At 49.3% G+C, this 16,347-nt stretch overlaps 1 protein-coding gene across 4 annotated transcripts in view; it reads left to right on the plus strand.

Annotated features, from left to right (window-relative positions):
• The window catches only part of FLNC (filamin C), a 132,580-nt gene that overhangs the window by 62,347 nt on the left and 53,886 nt on the right, over positions 1 to 16,347 (plus strand). For all 4 annotated transcript variants that reach the window (XM_082238677.1, XM_082238678.1, XM_082238679.1 and 1 more), the window contains 11 exons: positions 733 to 870; positions 1,795 to 1,921; positions 4,822 to 4,958; positions 5,798 to 5,991; positions 7,083 to 7,196; positions 8,395 to 8,538; positions 9,984 to 10,107; positions 12,245 to 12,405; positions 13,400 to 13,490; positions 14,526 to 14,695; positions 14,933 to 15,050. In XM_082238677.1, the coding sequence (XP_082094803.1) occupies positions 733 to 870; positions 1,795 to 1,921; positions 4,822 to 4,958; positions 5,798 to 5,991; positions 7,083 to 7,196; positions 8,395 to 8,538; positions 9,984 to 10,107; positions 12,245 to 12,405; positions 13,400 to 13,490; positions 14,526 to 14,695; positions 14,933 to 15,050 (1,518 nt within the window). The remainder of the gene's footprint in view (positions 1 to 732; positions 871 to 1,794; positions 1,922 to 4,821; positions 4,959 to 5,797; positions 5,992 to 7,082; positions 7,197 to 8,394; positions 8,539 to 9,983; positions 10,108 to 12,244; positions 12,406 to 13,399; positions 13,491 to 14,525; positions 14,696 to 14,932; positions 15,051 to 16,347) is intronic.

The following is a 16,347-nucleotide window of genomic DNA, read 5'->3' on the forward strand; positions in this document are numbered from 1 at the left end:
AAATGTCACATAGTTGTTTATCTCTCTGACATCTGATGGGAGGGTGTTCCACAGAGCGGGCGCCACCACCGAGAAGGCCCTCTGCCTGGTTCCCTGTAACTTGGCTTCTCGCAGTGAGGGAACCACCAGAAGGCCCTCCGCGCTGGACCTCAGGTGTCCGGCCTGAACAATGGGGGTGGAGACGCTCCTTCAGGTATACTGGACTGAGGCTGTTTAGGGCTTTAAAGGTCAGCACCAACACTTTGAATTGTGCTTGGAAACGTACTGGGAGCCAATGTAGGTCTTTCAAGACCGGTGTTATGTGGTCTCAGCGGCTGCTCCTAGTCACCAGTCTAGCTGCCACATTCTGGAAAGGGGTTCTCTTTTTCAGAGGGAATAGCTGGTTCTTCAATCAGGCTGGATCTCCTCTGCTGCCGCCCCTTCTGCTTGTCTTGCTCGCAAGGCGCTGCATGGAGGGTCTCTTTCGAGCTGACCCGGCCCTGGGTGTGCAAATGTCTGTTCGGGTGGCCCCTTACCCATAGCACCTGGGCGGCGGCGCGGTGCTTGGCTGGCCCCGGGTACCTTGGCAACATTTTGCGTGTGGCAGGCGTGTGGCGCTCTTTGCGGGCCCTGCCTGCCGGATCCCAGCCCTCTCGGAGAGCGTGGCTGCGGATCTGACGAAGCCAGGAGCGTGGAGAGTGAACTGTGTGGCCTGATCCTGCTAACCTGCGCCTTTTCTCTCCTCCTCTGCAGCATGCAGCCCCAACGCCTGCCGGGCTATGGGTCGTGGGCTCCAGCCCAAGGGAGTGCGAGTGAAGGAGGTGGCTGATTTCAAGGTGTACACTAAAGGCGCTGGCACCGGGGAGCTGAAAGTCGTGGTCAAGGGACCAAGTAAGTGCTGGGAAATCCGCCCCAATCGAGGCTGGCGCTACCCTTTCTTTTCAGATTACCGTATTTTCGCTCCATAAGATGCACCTGACCATAGTTTTTAGAGGAGGAAAACAAGAAAAAAAAATATTCTGAACGAAACAGCGGCTATATGATTTTTGTGGTTCATGCTGTGGCCATGTGATTTGACGGCGAGTTTGGGTTCGCCCAATGCAAAAATCCTGAGAATCCATGTGGATCCGTGCTTTCTAGCCATGTTTTTGCGCCATTGCGGCCCCACAAAACAGTGGATGTGGGTTTTTTTGGTGCAGGCTGTAGCCATGGACATGCTATGTGATCTGATGGTGAACTTGGGGTGACCCAGTGCAAAAATCCTGAGGATCCATGTGGATCCATGATTTGTAACCACGTTTTAAGTGGGGAGGGCAGGAAAAGCACTGAAGGGACAAGGAGCACGCGTGGGGTGGGTGGAGAAGGAGGTTTTCAGCGAGGTGAGCGGGGAGGAGGGAAGGAAAGAGAGCACGCTCGCTTTAAAGCAGCCAACCAGACAGGAGCTGCTTACACCCATGTAAGCGGCTCCTCTCGCGCTTGGCTGCTTCAAAGTGAGCCACGGAGGAGGGAAGGAAGGGGAACCATGGATCCTGTTCTCGCGACTGCAGCAGGATCCCTCCCACCATCCGCAGGCATTCGCTCCATAACACGCACAGACATTTCCCCTTACTTTTTAGGAAGAAAAAAGTGCGTCTTATGGAGGGAAAAATACGGAAATTTATTTGATTTTTACATATTAACATGTACAGTGGACGCTCGGGTTGCAAATGTGATCCAGTCGAGCCAACCAATCGCTCGATTGGCTGGGCACTTTGTACATGCCCAGGTTCCCGTGTCCCTGCCATTCACATCTTTGCTCCCGCCCCTTTTTCGCAGAAGGCACTGAGGAGCCGGTGAAGGTTCGGGACGTTGGCGACGGGGTGTACGAATGCGACTACTACCCGACTGTCCCCGGGAAATATGTGGTGTCCATCACATGGGGCGGCTATGCCATCCCGAGGAGGTAAGAAAAACGCCGTGTGGGCCAGGGCACGATCCTGTGCGTGCAGAAACGGTGCCAGAGGCAAGCGAAATTTATACTCTTGAGAATCCCGGCTGCCTTTCTTTCTCAAAGCAAGCTTCTAGCCCTCATCGATGTGAAAATATTTGGCTGATTAATATTCCGCAGCCTGATTAGTACTATAGTACTATAATGTGTTTGCTTAGGGTTATGGTTTTGTTGCTTCTGTTCTAGCTATTTATTTGTGCTTTATTTTGTTTTTTTATATTGTGACTCACCCTGAGATGATCTTCTTCTTCTTCTTCTTCTTCTTCTTCTTCTTCTTCTTCATACAGCAAGAAAAGAAAAAAGTGAAAACACAAATACAAAATTACACACAGGAATAACAATAGATACTGAATTTTCTTAACAAACAGTGAGACATAAATTGGTCTTAACACTAAAGACCGAACCTCCTGTCTATTCCATATTTTGATTTCATATAACTTATTGCCAATACACACTTTAATCAGAATTAAACTTTTTCTTAATATATCTTAATTTTTATATCTGGCTTTCAACTGTTACTAAAGTTCCTCGAATGCTGCAACCGAGTTTAAACTACTATATTTATATTTCAAATATTCTTTGAAAACCTCCCATTTTCAAACAAATTCCTGAGATCTTTTGATGAAGGGCAGTATACAACAACATTTCATTGAAAAGGGAAATGTCTAGTGAACTCTCTGCAGCCTAGAAGGACTAGATAGTGCTCAACTCTACAATTCCATGGGTGTTCTATGAATTCTGCAAAATGAGAAAAATCTTTTGCACGTGTTTTTATGGAACAAAACTCAATTTGAGTTTCCTTTAGGGTGCTTGTGGATTCTAGGGTGGCTGGTTCCAGCTTTCAAGACTGGCTCCCAGTCTTGGTGTGGCATGGACTTTTTAGATTACAGTGGTGCCCCGCAAGACGAATGCCTCGCAAGACGGAAAACTTGCTAGACGAAAGAGTCTTCCGTTTTGCAGGTGCTTCACAAAACGAATCTCCTATGGGCTTGCTTCGCAAGACGAAAATGTCTTGCAAGTTCCTGCGGGTTCCCCCCCTTTTTCTAAGCCGCTAAGCCGCTTATCAGCTGATCCGATAAGCCGATAAGCCGCTAAAAGCTGCTAATAGCGCTAATTCGCTAATCTGTCAATGGGCTTGCTTCGCAAGACGAAAAAACCGCTAGACGTAGAGAATCACAGAACGGATTCTTTTCGTCTTGCGAGGCACCACTGTATTATTATTCAACATTAATACATACATATTACGAATATACAAACAGACATACATTTCATACAATCCTTAAAAATATTCATACATACCCACACTCAATCCCACACATACTTCCTTTTCCCACTACCACCCCTCACCCCTCACCCCACCCTTGTGTTAGACTTCCAATCTACTCAATTGCAATTTCTTTCCACTTCTATTACTTTCTTTCACACACTTTTAAACCAACTTTCTCCTTCTTTTTCTCTTACACATTGTTATCCATCTTATTTAGTATTTCAGTATTTATAACGGAACTTATTTATTCTAACAGTTCTGATTTCTCAATATGATTTTGCAAATATCCTTTAAACACCTTCCAGTCCTCGTCTTTTGAGATCCTTCCGATTTCTCCCATTGTTTTGGATATATTGTAATACACCAATAATTTGGCAAGCTACTCTGTTTTTGTCGGTATTATACCACTTTTCCAATTTTTCGCAATCAATAGCCTTGCGGTTACTGTTGCATATAAATATAATGTCTTGTCCTCTTCCTTTAGACTTCCTGGCACTATTCCCAATAGAATATATAATAATAATAATTTATTATTTATACCCCGCCCATCTGGCTGAGTTTCCCCAGCCACTCTGGGCGGCTCCCAATCGAGTGTTAAAAACAATACAGCATTAAATATTAAAAACTTCCCTAAACAGGGCTGCCTTCAGATGTCTTTTAAAGATAGGGTAGCTGCTTATTTCCTTCACATCTGGTGGGAGGGCGTTCCACAGGGCAGGCACCCCCACCGAGAAGGCCCTCTGCCTGGTTCCCTGTAACCTCACTTCTCGCAATGAGGGAACCGCCAGAAGGCCCTCGGAGCTGGACCTCAGTGTCCGGGCTGAAAGATGGGGGTGGAGACGCTCCTTCAGGTTTCCTGGGCTGAGGCCGTTTAGGGCTTTAAAGGTCAGCACCAACACTTTGAATTGTGCTCGGAAACGTACTGGGAGCCAATGCAGATCTCTCAGGACCGGTGTTATGTGGTCTCGGCGGCCGCTCCCAGTCACCAGTCTAGCTGCCACATTCTGGATTAATTGCAGTTTCCGGGTCACCTTCAAAGGTAGCCCCACATAGAGCGCATTGCAGTAATCCAAGCGGGAGATAACCAGAGCATGGACCAGTCTGGCGAGACAGTTTGCGGGCAGGGAGGGTCTCATCCTGCATACCAGATGGAGCTGGTAAACAGCCGCCCTGGACACAGAATTGACCTGCCCCTCCATGGACAGCTGTGAGTCCAGAATGACTCCCAGGCTGTGCACCTGGTCCTTCAGGGGCACAGTTGCCCCATTCAGGACCAGGGAATCCTCCACACCTGCCCGCCTCCTTTCCCCCCAAAACAGTCCTTCTGTCTTGTCAGGATTGAACCTCAATCTATTAGCCGCCATCCATCCTCCAACCGCCTCCAGACACTCACACAGGACCTTCACTGCCTTCACCTTCTGATGTTTTCCTAAATGAATATCTAAACATTTTTTTTCATTTCATTATGCATTGATTCCCAAAATTGTTTGATGTTTAAACAGTTCCACCATATATGCCTCATGTACCTTTTTCTGTTCCGCATTGTCATGGCATGGACTTAACTGTTTTTCTTTCCCGTCCCCTCCAGTCCCTTTGAGGTGCTGGTGGGTCCAGAGGCTGGAGTGCAGAAGGTCAGGGCCTGGGGCCCTGGCTTGGAGACTGGCGTGGTGGGCAAGTCGGCAGATTTCGTTGTTGAGGCAATTGGCACAGAAGTGGGCACCCTTGGTAAGTCACAGCGGGGGCAAGGTGGCTTAGGCTGGATGCGGTTGGGGGGGGCATTTCTCAGTTTTGTTTTGTTTTGTTAATTTTTTTATTAGTAATTTCAACATAACATTTTATCAAAAAACATATCATCCTTCTCCCCCCTCCCTATTTTTTCCCTCCCTCCTCCCCCAAAACATAACCCCCCCGACTTCCCTCAGCTCCTCTCTCTGGTTTATCAACATATGTTATTTTCTGCATGTTACAAAACTGTAAAGGTAAAGGTAAAGGAACCCCTGACCATTAGGTCCAGTCGTGGCCGACTCTGGGGTTGCGGCGCTCATCTCGCTTTATTGGCCGAAGGAGCCGGCATACAGCTTGCGGGTCATGTGGCCAGGAGGACTAAGCCGCTTCTGGCAAACCAGAGCAGCGCATGGAAACGCCATTTACCTTCCAGCCGGAGCTGCACCTATTTATCTACTTGCACTTTGACATGTTTTCGAACTGCTAGGTGGGCAGAAGCAGGGACTGATCAATGGGAGCTCACCCCGTTGCAGGGATTCGAACTGCCGACCTTCCGATCGGCAAGTCTAAGAGGCTCAGTGGTTTAACCCACAGAGCCACCCACATCCCTATTCAACCCTAAAACAGTGACCATTTGTTGTTGGCAAAGGGCAGCTGGACATATAAAGGGCCCCATTACCTTCAGTAGCTGAGGGCCTCATCAAACCGAAATCCGGGATGTTTGTTTCAATCTTTCTTTTCAGTGTGCTACAGTGATGTGGGTTGCGGGCAGCCCAGGAAACCGTGGCTTGGTGATCTGCTCTCAGCCTAACCTGCCCTCTCTCTCTCCTTCCCTGCAGGCTTCTCCATTGAGGGTCCCTCTCAGGCCAAGATCGAATGCGACGACAAGGGCGACGGCTCTTGCGATGTCCGCTACTGGCCGACCGAGCCGGGCGAGTACGCCGTGCACGTGATCTGCGATGACGAGGACATCAAAGACAGCCCCTTCATCGCTCACATCCTGCCCGCCACCAACGAGTACTTCCCAGAGAAGGTAGGCGCTACCCAGTCGGCCCGGTCGGAGGTAACCGTCCGTGGCAATCGCTATCACGTTCTTTGGTTCCTTGCGAGACTCCTTGTGGGTCAGAACCCGGATGGAAGGAGTAATCAGGGGAGCCTTCTTGGCCAGGCCAATGCCCGCCCCCCAGTCCAGCTTCCTGATCTCATAGTGGCCAAATCAGGATTCGAACACAAGACCCCCCTCCCGTCCTGCGGTTTCCAGCAACTGGTATTCAAAAGCATTTACTGCAACCTTTTGCAGGAGGTGCAGACGCCTGATGGTTGTCAAAAAAAATGAGAGGCACAAATACAAGATGGGTGACACCTGGCTTGAGAGCAGTACATGTCAGAAGGATCTAGGAGTCTTGGTTGACCACAAACTTGACATGAGCCAACAGTGTGACGCGGCAGCTAAAAAAGCCAATGCAATTCTGGGCTGCATCAATAGGAGTATAGCATCTAGATCAAGGGAAGTAATAGTGCCACTGTATTCTGCTCTGGTCAGACCACACCTGGAGTACTGTGTCCAGTTCTGGGCACCACAATTCAAGAAGGACACTGACAAACTGGAACGTGTCCAGAGGAGGGCAACCAAAATGGTCAAAGGCCTGGAAACGATGCCTTATGAGGAACGGCTAAGGGAGCTGGGCATGTTTAGCCTGGAGAAGAGGAGGTTAAGGGGTGATATGATAGCCATGTTCAAATATAGAAAAGGATGTTACATAGAGGAGGGAGAAAGGTTGTTTTCTGCTGCTCCAGAGAAGCGGACACGGAGCCATGGATCCAAACTACAAGAAAGAAGATTCGACCTAAACATTAGGAAGAACTTCCTGACAGTAAGAGCTGTTCGACAGTGGAATTTGCTGCCAAGGAGTGTGGTGGAGTCTCCTCCTTTGGAGGTCTTTAAGCAGAGGCTTGACAACCATATGTCAGGCGTGCTCTGATGGTGTTTCCTGCTTGGCAGGGGGTTGGACTCGATGGCCCTTGTGGTCTCTTCCAACTCTATGATTCTATGATTCTATGTCAAACAGCGCCCTGAGGTTGCTCGCGTCTCCCCTAACTCCCTCCTCTGCCTCTTTGCACCAGGTAAAAGCATTCGGTCCAGGGCTGGAGCCCGTCGGCTGCATTGTGAACAAGCCAGCAGAGTTCACCATTGATGCCAGAGGGGCAGGGAAAGCAGAACTCAAGATCTACGCCCAGGTAAGTGGCAAGCCAGGTGTACTGACTCCTCATCTGTGTTTTGTTATTGCAAAGCTGGTCACTCTGGGATGCTATTTCCTGAACCAACTTTGGTCCCTGACTTCCAGCATAATTAGAATTGTTAGTGGAAGTGGATGGTAAATTAAAGCTGAAAACATTTGAAGAGTTGAGAGGGAAATTAACTGACTGCTTGCAGTATCACCAGTTGCAAGGTTTGTTTAGAGAGGATGTTAAAAGTAATGGATTTGCAAGTAGTAAATCAAAAATTGAGGCAGAATAAAAGAAAAATACTGTCAAAAATGTATAAGATATTATTAGAGTGGAATACAAAGGACGAAGAGGTAAAAAGTGTTATGATAAGTTGGGCTCAGGATTTGGGACACAATATTGATTTCGAAAGGTGGGGGGAAATGTGGACGACTTCCAGCATAATTTCTTTTCTTTCTTCAATTTTATTTTCGAAGTTTCAAAAAGAAAACAATTTTTTGCACACACACAAACATACTTTTTTACATTAAGCCACAATTCATATCAGTACCTTTATGGGGTTCCCTGAAACCCCAAACTTCACCCCACCCCTTGGCTTCCAAAATTTATCTTCCGTTTTTAAAGTTCATCTAATTACCTTTATCTAAAATTAGTACGCTTCAGTTTTATCCTTTATCGTTTTAAAGCACGTTTGCAGCGTTCTTTAATATATTCTATGAAATTATGTCATTCCTTGTTGAACTTAAGGGACGCGGGTGGCGCTGTGGGTTAAGCCACAGAGCCTAGGACTTGCTGATCAGAAGGTCGGCAGTTTGAATCCCCGTGACGGGGTGAGCTCCCGTTGCTCAGTCCCTGCTCCTGCCAACCTAGCAGTTTGAAAGCACGTCAAAGTGCAAGTGGATAAATAGGTACTGCTCTGGCGGGAAGGTAAACGGCGTTTCCGTGCGCTGCTCGGGTTCGCCAGAAGCGGCTTAGTCATGCTGGCCACATGACCCGGAAGCTGTACGCCGGCTCCCTCGGCCAGTAAAGCGAGATGAGCGCCGCAACCCCAGAGTTGTCCATGACTGGACCTCATGGTCAGGGGTCCCTTGGTTAGCCTTGCCATTTCTGCATATGAGACTTCCAGAGTCATTTCTTGGCCGCTCCAGAGGGTGGCAGAGAGAGTGAACCCGGCAGCCTGCTGTTTACACGAGACGCCTTTTCTTTCCAGGATGCAGAAGGCGTCCCCATTGACATCAAAATCAAGGACAACGGTGATGGCACTTTCTCCTGCGTCTACGTCCCCACCAAGGCCATCAAGCACACCATCATCATCAGCTGGGGAGGAGTCAACGTTCCCAAGAGCCCCTTCCGGGTGAGTGTGGGGTTCAGCAGAAAATTGTTGGAAGGGACCCCAGGGGTCATCTAGTCCAACCCCGCTTTGCAACGCGGGAATCACAGCTCAAGAACCCCTGGAAAGTGATTCGGCTTAAAAACTTCCAAGGAAGGAGATCCCAGCACCTCTCGAGGAAGACCACTGTCGGACAGCGCTTACGGCCAGAAAGTTCTTCCTTAACGCTTAGCTGGAATCTCCTTCCTTGCAACTTGAAGCCTCGGGTTCGAGTCCTACCCTCCGGAGCAGCAGAAAAACAAGCTTGCTCTCCTTCGATGGGACAGCCCTTCAGATATTTGAAGACGGCTCTCCTCTCGGTCTCCGGGTTAAACTTACCCGGCTCCTTCAACCGTTCCTCATCCGGCGTGTTTTCCAGACCCTTGATCATCTGCGTTGCCCTCCTCTGCGCATATATATAAAAATGTTTTTATTAGCAATTTCAACATAACAACATATCAAAACGTATCATATTCATTATTTTCATTATTTTCTCCCCTTTCCCCCCCCAAACCCTCCCTCTCCTCCCCCAGAGACTTCCCTCAGCTCCTCCTCTCTGATTTCTCAGCACGTATTATTCTCTGCATGTTAGAAAATTATACAAATCCTTACATTATCTGTCTACCATGTTATCAATCAATCAATCAATCAATCAATCAATCTGTGTATGTTTATTCAAAACCTGCCAAGGAGTCCAACTCATTTTGTTGTCCTTTTAAGTAATTTGTGAAAAGTTCCCATTCTTCTTTGAAGTCACAGTTGTCCTTGTCTCGCAGTTTGTATGTCAGTTTAGCCAATTCTGCGTAGTTCATCAATTTATCTTGCAGCTGTTCTTTTGTCGGGGTTTCCTCATTCTTCAATCCTTGTGCTATCAAGACTCTTGCCGCTGTTGTTGCACACACAAATAAATTCTTTGTTTTCCTTGGCAGGTCCCACAATCCTGAACAAAAATACTTCTGTTTTTTTTTTTACAAATGTCATTTTAAACATTTTTTTCAATTCATTATATATCATTTCCCAATTTTTAAAAATTTCTCTACATTCCCACCACATATGATAAAATGTCCCTTCCTTTTCTTTACAATTCCAACATACGGTTGACCTGGTTTTGTACATTTTTGCTATCTGTACTGGTGTTATAATAGCTTCCACTGTTGACTGACCCAGTACCTGCCCCTGACCATGGGAGGCACCACTGAGCTCTGGTGGCTAATAGCAACCGGTCAAATTCTCATTTCCCACATGTTAGCCTAATTATCGTTAAACGCTCCCTAATCTTGCTGCCGCCGCCACATCTAGTGGCAGCGAGTTCCGTAAGCTAACTGCGTGCTGCACTTTCCCCAAGACTGTCCTTCGCTTCCTGTCCGTACAGGAAGTCACACCGCTCTCCTAAACCTTTCGCGTTAATCCTCTCTCTTCTTCCCCCGCAGGTGGCCGTCGGCGAAGGCAGCCACCCCGACAAAGTCAAAGTCTATGGCCCTGGCGTGGAGAAGACAGGTCTGAAGGCCAACGAGCCCACATACTTCACGGTGGACTGCAGCGAGGCAGGGCAAGGTCAGGATCCCCAGAGGAGTGTCATGACTCAAAAGGAAGCTGCTTTGATCCAGAGTCAGAACTATTGGTCTCTCTAGCCAATATTGTCGACACGGGCTGGCAGCATTTCTCTGGAGTCTAAGGGCAGGGAAGGTGTTCCAGGAATCTGGGAGGGCTTGATCCAGGACCTCAGCTGGTTAGTTTCCAGGGGGTTCTTCTGGGTCGTCCTGCCTTAGGGGTCATTTGGTCCCCATCAGCTGTTAGAATAATCAAATCTTAGAGTTCGGGACCCCAGGGGTCATCTAGTCCAACCCGCATGGATGGCTAAAACATCCATGACAGACAGCCGTCCAATCTCTGCTTAAAAACCTCTAAGGGAAGGAGAGTTCGGAGGGAGCCTGTTCCACTTTTCTCTGGGGCTTTGTTCGGATTTCAAGAAGGGTTGCGTTGCTGTTGTTATGATTTAATATCAATACCACTGCTTTTTTCTGGGGGTATGCAGGGGTACACATACCCCTAAGCATGTTGTGAACCTAAGTTTGGCTTCGCTGAGAAGCAGTATTTCAATATTAGTAGGAAAATGAGGGGACGCGGGTGGCGCTGTGGTCTAAACCACAGGGCCTAGGGCTTGCCGGTTGGAAGGTCGGCAGTTCGAATCCCCGCGACGGGGTGAGCTCCCGTTGCTCGGTCCCTGCTCCTGCCAACCTAGCAGTTCGAAAGCACGAAGTGCAAGTAGATAAATAGGTACCACTCCGGCGGGAAGATAGTGTTTCCGTGTGCTGCTCTGGTTCGCCAGAAGCGGCTTAGTCATGCTGGCCACATGACCCGGAACCTGTACGCCGGCTCCCTCGGCCAATAAAGCGAGATGAGCGCCGCAACCCCAGAGTCGGCCACGACTGGACCTAATGGTCAGGGGTCCCTTTACCTTTACTTTTGGAAAATGAGAGTACCCCTAAACATTTTTTTTCCTTAGAAAAAAGCTCTGATTAATATTAATTTATGTATTACCTGCCCTTAAGCCTAAGGTCTTGCAGCAGGGCCACAACTTTAAAGGTAAAGGGACCCCTGACCATTAGGTCCAGTTGTGAACGACTCTGGGGTTGTGGCACTCATCTTGCTTTACTGGCCAAGGGAGATGGTGTTTGTCCGAAGACAGTTTTTCCGGGTCATGTGGCCAGCATGACTAAGCCGCTTCTGGCGAAACCAGAGCAATGCACAGAAATGCCATTTACCTTCCCACCAGAGTGGTACCTATTTATCTAATTGCGCTGTGACATGCTTTCGAACTGCTAGGTTGGCAGGAGCAGGGACCGAGCAACAGGAGCTCACCCTGTCACGGGGATTCGAACCGCTGACCTTCTGATCAGCAAGTCCTAGGTTCTGTGATTTAACCCACAGCGCCACCCGCGTCCTGGTCAACTTTAAAACACAGTATTAAAAACAACTTCCATTCGCAAATGTAAGGTGGGTCCTAAAAACATGTACGAATACAGTAGCACCTCGGCTTATGTTACCCTCAGGTAATGTAAACTTTGGGTTGCGAAAGAGGCAAACCCAGAAGTGTTTTGTCCGCACGGCATGCACAGACGCATTCTACCAGGCCATGCGCATGCACAGAAGCAGTCCCCACGGTTCCGGAAACCTTGGGACCCGATGGGAGCTCTGGAACGGGTCCCATCCGCAACCAAAGGTACCACTGTACAGATGTACCTCTGAAGTCAAACAGAATCTGTTCCTGAAATCTGTTCAACTTCCAAAATGTTCGGAAACCAAGGCGTAGCTTCCGATTGATTTCAGGTGCACCGGAAACAACAGCTGAAGCCGCGCCGGACGTTCGGCTTCCAGAAAAACGTTCGAAAACACTCACCTCCGGTTTTCGAACGTTTAGGAGCCGGAACGTTCAACTCCCAAGGCGTTCGGGAGCCGATGTATGACTGTAATAATAATGGCAATAATAATACAATGAAGGTAGAATAATGGAATCATAGGATTTTGGGCAGCAGGGGGAACAAGGGTGGGGCTTAGGGAGACGGTTTCTGTAGGGCCTGGCCACCCATGACCATTTGGGGCCAGCACCCCTGGGTGCAGACCAGAGTTCGGCCCTCGGCTGCCTTTGGCACATCTCATTTGTCATGCGCCTCCTTGGCTGTCTTTGCAGGGGACGTCAGCATCGGTATAAAATGTGCCCCCGGCGTTGTGGGACCAGTGGAAGCCGACATCGACTTTGACATCATCAAGAATGACAACGACACCTTCACCGTCAAATACACCCCACCCGGTCCTGGGCGCTACACCATCATGGTCCTCTTTGCCAACCAGGTAAAAGGAAGCGAAATGGGCTTAATTCCAGGTGAAATCGCTGGTAGGCTTAGAGCAGGGGTCAGCAATCTTTTTCAGCAGGGGGCCTGTCCACTGTCCCTCAGACCTTGGGGGGGGGCGGACTATATTTTGAAAAAAAGAAATGAACGAATTCCTATGCCCCACAAATAACCCAGAGATGCATTTTAAATAAAATCACACCTTCTACTCATGTAAAAACATGCTGATTCCTAGATCGTCCACGGGCCAGATTGAGAAGGCGATTGGGCCAGATCTGGCCCCCGGGCCTTAGTTTGCCTACCCCTGAAGTATAATAAGAGAAGGAAGGTACAGTGGTGCCCCGCAAGACGAATGCCTCGCAAGACAAAAAACGCGCAAGACGAAAGAGTTTTTCATTTTTTGAGTTGCTTCGCAAGACGAATTTCCCTATGGGCTTGCTTTGCACGACGAAAAATGAAAACGTCTTGCAAGTTTGTTTCCTTTTTCTTAAAACCGTTAATACCCTATGGGAAACCGTGCTTCGCAAGACGAAAAATTCACAAGACGAAAAAACTCGCAGAACGAATTAATTTCATCTTGTGAGGCACCACTGTACTGACACATGAATTGCAATGCAAATAATAACCTTAAAGTAATAAAAATGACGAGCACTGGTGGAGGGAAATTGCAAGGGCATATTACCACTCACCCATTTTCCTTTAAAAAAATTTTGGGCCCTAAGCTATAGCTTGCTTAGCTTACACGTAAATCCCGCACTGATTATGGCGACACAGGCGATCCCAGATTCCTCTCCTCAGCATCTGGGCAATCTTAAGCACTGGACACCCCTTTTTTCTGAAGATAGGTGTGTGGGGGGGATACCTGGAAGGAGAGAGGGGGCGTTTCTGCCTGTTTCTGTAGCCAGAGGCCAAAGGGTAGATAGAGTGCATGACCTTGCGGGCGAGAGATGTGATCTTTGCTCATCCCGTTTCTCTCCTTGGCTCCCCTTTTCCAGGAGATCCCCATCAGCCCTTTCCACATCAAGGTAGACCCATCGCACGATGCCACCAAGGTTAAGGCAGAAGGGCCTGGACTCAGCCGGACAGGTGAGCAGCGGCCAAGGAGAGGTGGGGGGGCAGAGGGGGAGTCCCACCCCAAAAGATCGCCTCTGAGAGTGCAGCCCCGCCTAGAGATGTCATGGGGACCAGGGACAATACGATATCTTTATTGTCATTGCCCCATAGAGAACAACAAAATTGAAAATCTACATAAAACATTCATAACCCAACAAGGCTGATATCCCAACTATCCCAGACTGGTTAGCCCCCCAAAAAAACTCTGATACCCCATTTTTAAATACAATATACTCCCATACAGGGGATGCGGGTGGCGCTGTGGGTTAAACCACAGAGCCTGGGACTTGCCGATCAGAAGGTTGGCGGTTTGAATCCCCACGATGGGGTGAGCTCCCGTTGCTCGGTCCCTGCTCCTGCCAACCTGGCAGTTCAAAAGCACGTCAAAGTGCAAGTAGATAAATAGGTACCACTCCAGCGGGAAGGTAAACAGCGTTTCCGTGCGCTGCTCTGGTTCGCCAGAAGCGGCTTAGTCATGCCGGCCACATGACCCGGAAGCTGTATGTTGGCTCCCTCGGCCAATAAAGCGAGATGAGCGCCGCAACCCCAGAGGCGGTCACGACTGGACCTAATGGTCAGGGTCCCTTTATACTCCCATACATACTACCTTAAATAATTCAATATCTTCTCAAACCAATCCTCCTCCTTCTCGCTGACCTTATGTATTGGAATTTGCAGGAACTTAATAAAATGTAAAAACAGCATTGTAGAGTTCGAAGGGGCCATCTAGGGGCCATCTAGTCCAACCCCCTGCAATGCGGGAATCTCAACTAAAGCATGCATGACATGGTACCTGTGTCTCTCTGCAGCTAAATACTGCAGCCGAGAAAGTCCTATGGGGTGGTGTTTGGTGGGGAGGGTCGCAGCCATGGCCTTAATCCTCAGTTCAGGAAGCTGCAGGCTGAGCAGAGAAGCTAGGGGGGGTGCCCTCCTTGGTTTCCTGCAAGGGGGGAAGACTGACACCAGAGGACTGAGGGTCTCTGCCCCGCTATGGCCTTTCCTTCTCAGGTGTGGAGGTCGGGAAGCCCACCCACTTCACGGTCTTCACCAAGGGGGCTGGCAAAGCCAAGCTGGACGTCCACTTTGCCGGCGCCACCAAGGGAGAGGTTGTGCGGGACTTTGAGATCATCGACAACCACGACTACTCTTACACCGTCAAGTACACGGCCGTGCAGCAGGTGAGGGACCGCGTGCCCCCCGCCCTCTGTCCAGCGCACTCCCCAGCCATGGTGTCAGCCATCAAGAGCCTCTCTTTCGAAGCCACCCAAATGGGTGTCTCATGTGGCAGGGAGTTCCGCCGTTTGGCTGTGCCCCGAGTTGGCAATGCCAACCACCACGCTGGGGAAGGCGAATCCAGGCCCAATCCTGTATCCTTTTGCGTGTCTGACGCTGATCTCTTCTCTCCGGCGACTTAGGGCAACATGGCGGTGACCGTGACGTACGGCGGGGACCCCATTCCCAAGAGCCCCTTCCCGGTGAACGTGGCGCCGCCCCTCGACCTCAGCAAGGTCAAAGTGCAAGGGCTCAATAACAGTAAGTGGGGCCAAGGGGGTCAAGGGTAGGCAGTGACCAGCAAGGGTCAGCTTCGGATTGGGGAGGCTGGTTCTGTGCCCTTATGGATGATTGGCACTCCAGTGTGACTTCGCTGCCAATGCTGGAAAATCTTAAATAAACGTTAGGCTCCTCCCCTTTGACCTTGAAGTCTACCCCCCCGCCTTTTCCTACACAGCTGATCTGGGAAGAATGTAGAGTTCAGAAAAATAGGGGAGATAAAATACTCACCCAAAGCTCATATGACCCTTTATATACTTCGGATTAAGCCTCGCCGGTATCAGTGGGGTTTACTGTTATGTAAACAGTCCGTTTTGGACTCACAGCTGTCCATGGAGGCGCAGGTAAATTCTGTGTCCAGGGCAGCTGTCTACCAGCTCCATCTGGTACACAGGATGAGACCCTCCCTGCCCACGGACTGTCTCGCCAGAGTGATGCATGCTCTGGTTATCTCCCGCTTGGAGTACTGCAATGCGCTCTATGTGGGGCTACCTTTGAAGGTGACCCGGAAACTACAACTAATCCAGTATGCAGCAGCCAGACTGGTGACTGGGGGCGGCTGCTGAGACCATATTACACCGGTCCTGAAAGACCTTCATTGGCTCCCAGTACATTTCCAAGCACAATTCAAAGTGTTGGTGCTGACCTTGAAAGCCCTAAATGGCCTCGGTCCAGTAGACCTGAAGGAGCATCTCCACTCCCATCATTCCACCCAGACACTGAGGTCCAGCGCCGAGGGCCTTTTGGCGGTTCCCTCCCTGCGAGAAGCTAAGCTACAGGGAACCAAGCAGAGGGCCTTCTCGGTGCTGGCACTTGCTCTGTGGAACGCCCTCCCACCAGATGTCAAAGAGATAAACAACTACCTGACATTTAGAAGACATCTGAAGGCAGCCCTGTTTAGGGAAGCTTTTAATGTTTAACAGACTATTGTATTTTTAATATTTGGTTGGAAGCTGCCCAGAGTGGCTGGGGAAACCCAGCCAGATGGGCAGGGTACAAATAATAAATTAAAATTATAATATATTATTATAATTATGCATTGGGTTGAGCTGCCTGGAATAGGTGCTAACGGCCTGGGGCCCTGGGTGCCCGAGCACCCACAAAATTCCCCATGAAAGGAACCGGGCACCCACAAATTTGAGTGCCAGGGTCTTGCACACTGCATGGCAGCCACAGTCACGGGGCCAAGTTGGCAGTCCTGGCAAACGTAGCAGCTCATGTCTAGCAAGTTTTCTCTTGTCCGGCTGCTGAGGTCCAGCAAAGGCACTGTGCTCCACTC

The sequence above is a fragment of the Podarcis vaucheri genome (assembly GCF_965113315.1).
Source record: "Podarcis vaucheri genome assembly, chromosome: 10".
Taxonomy (NCBI): Eukaryota; Metazoa; Chordata; class Lepidosauria; order Squamata; family Lacertidae; genus Podarcis; species Podarcis vaucheri.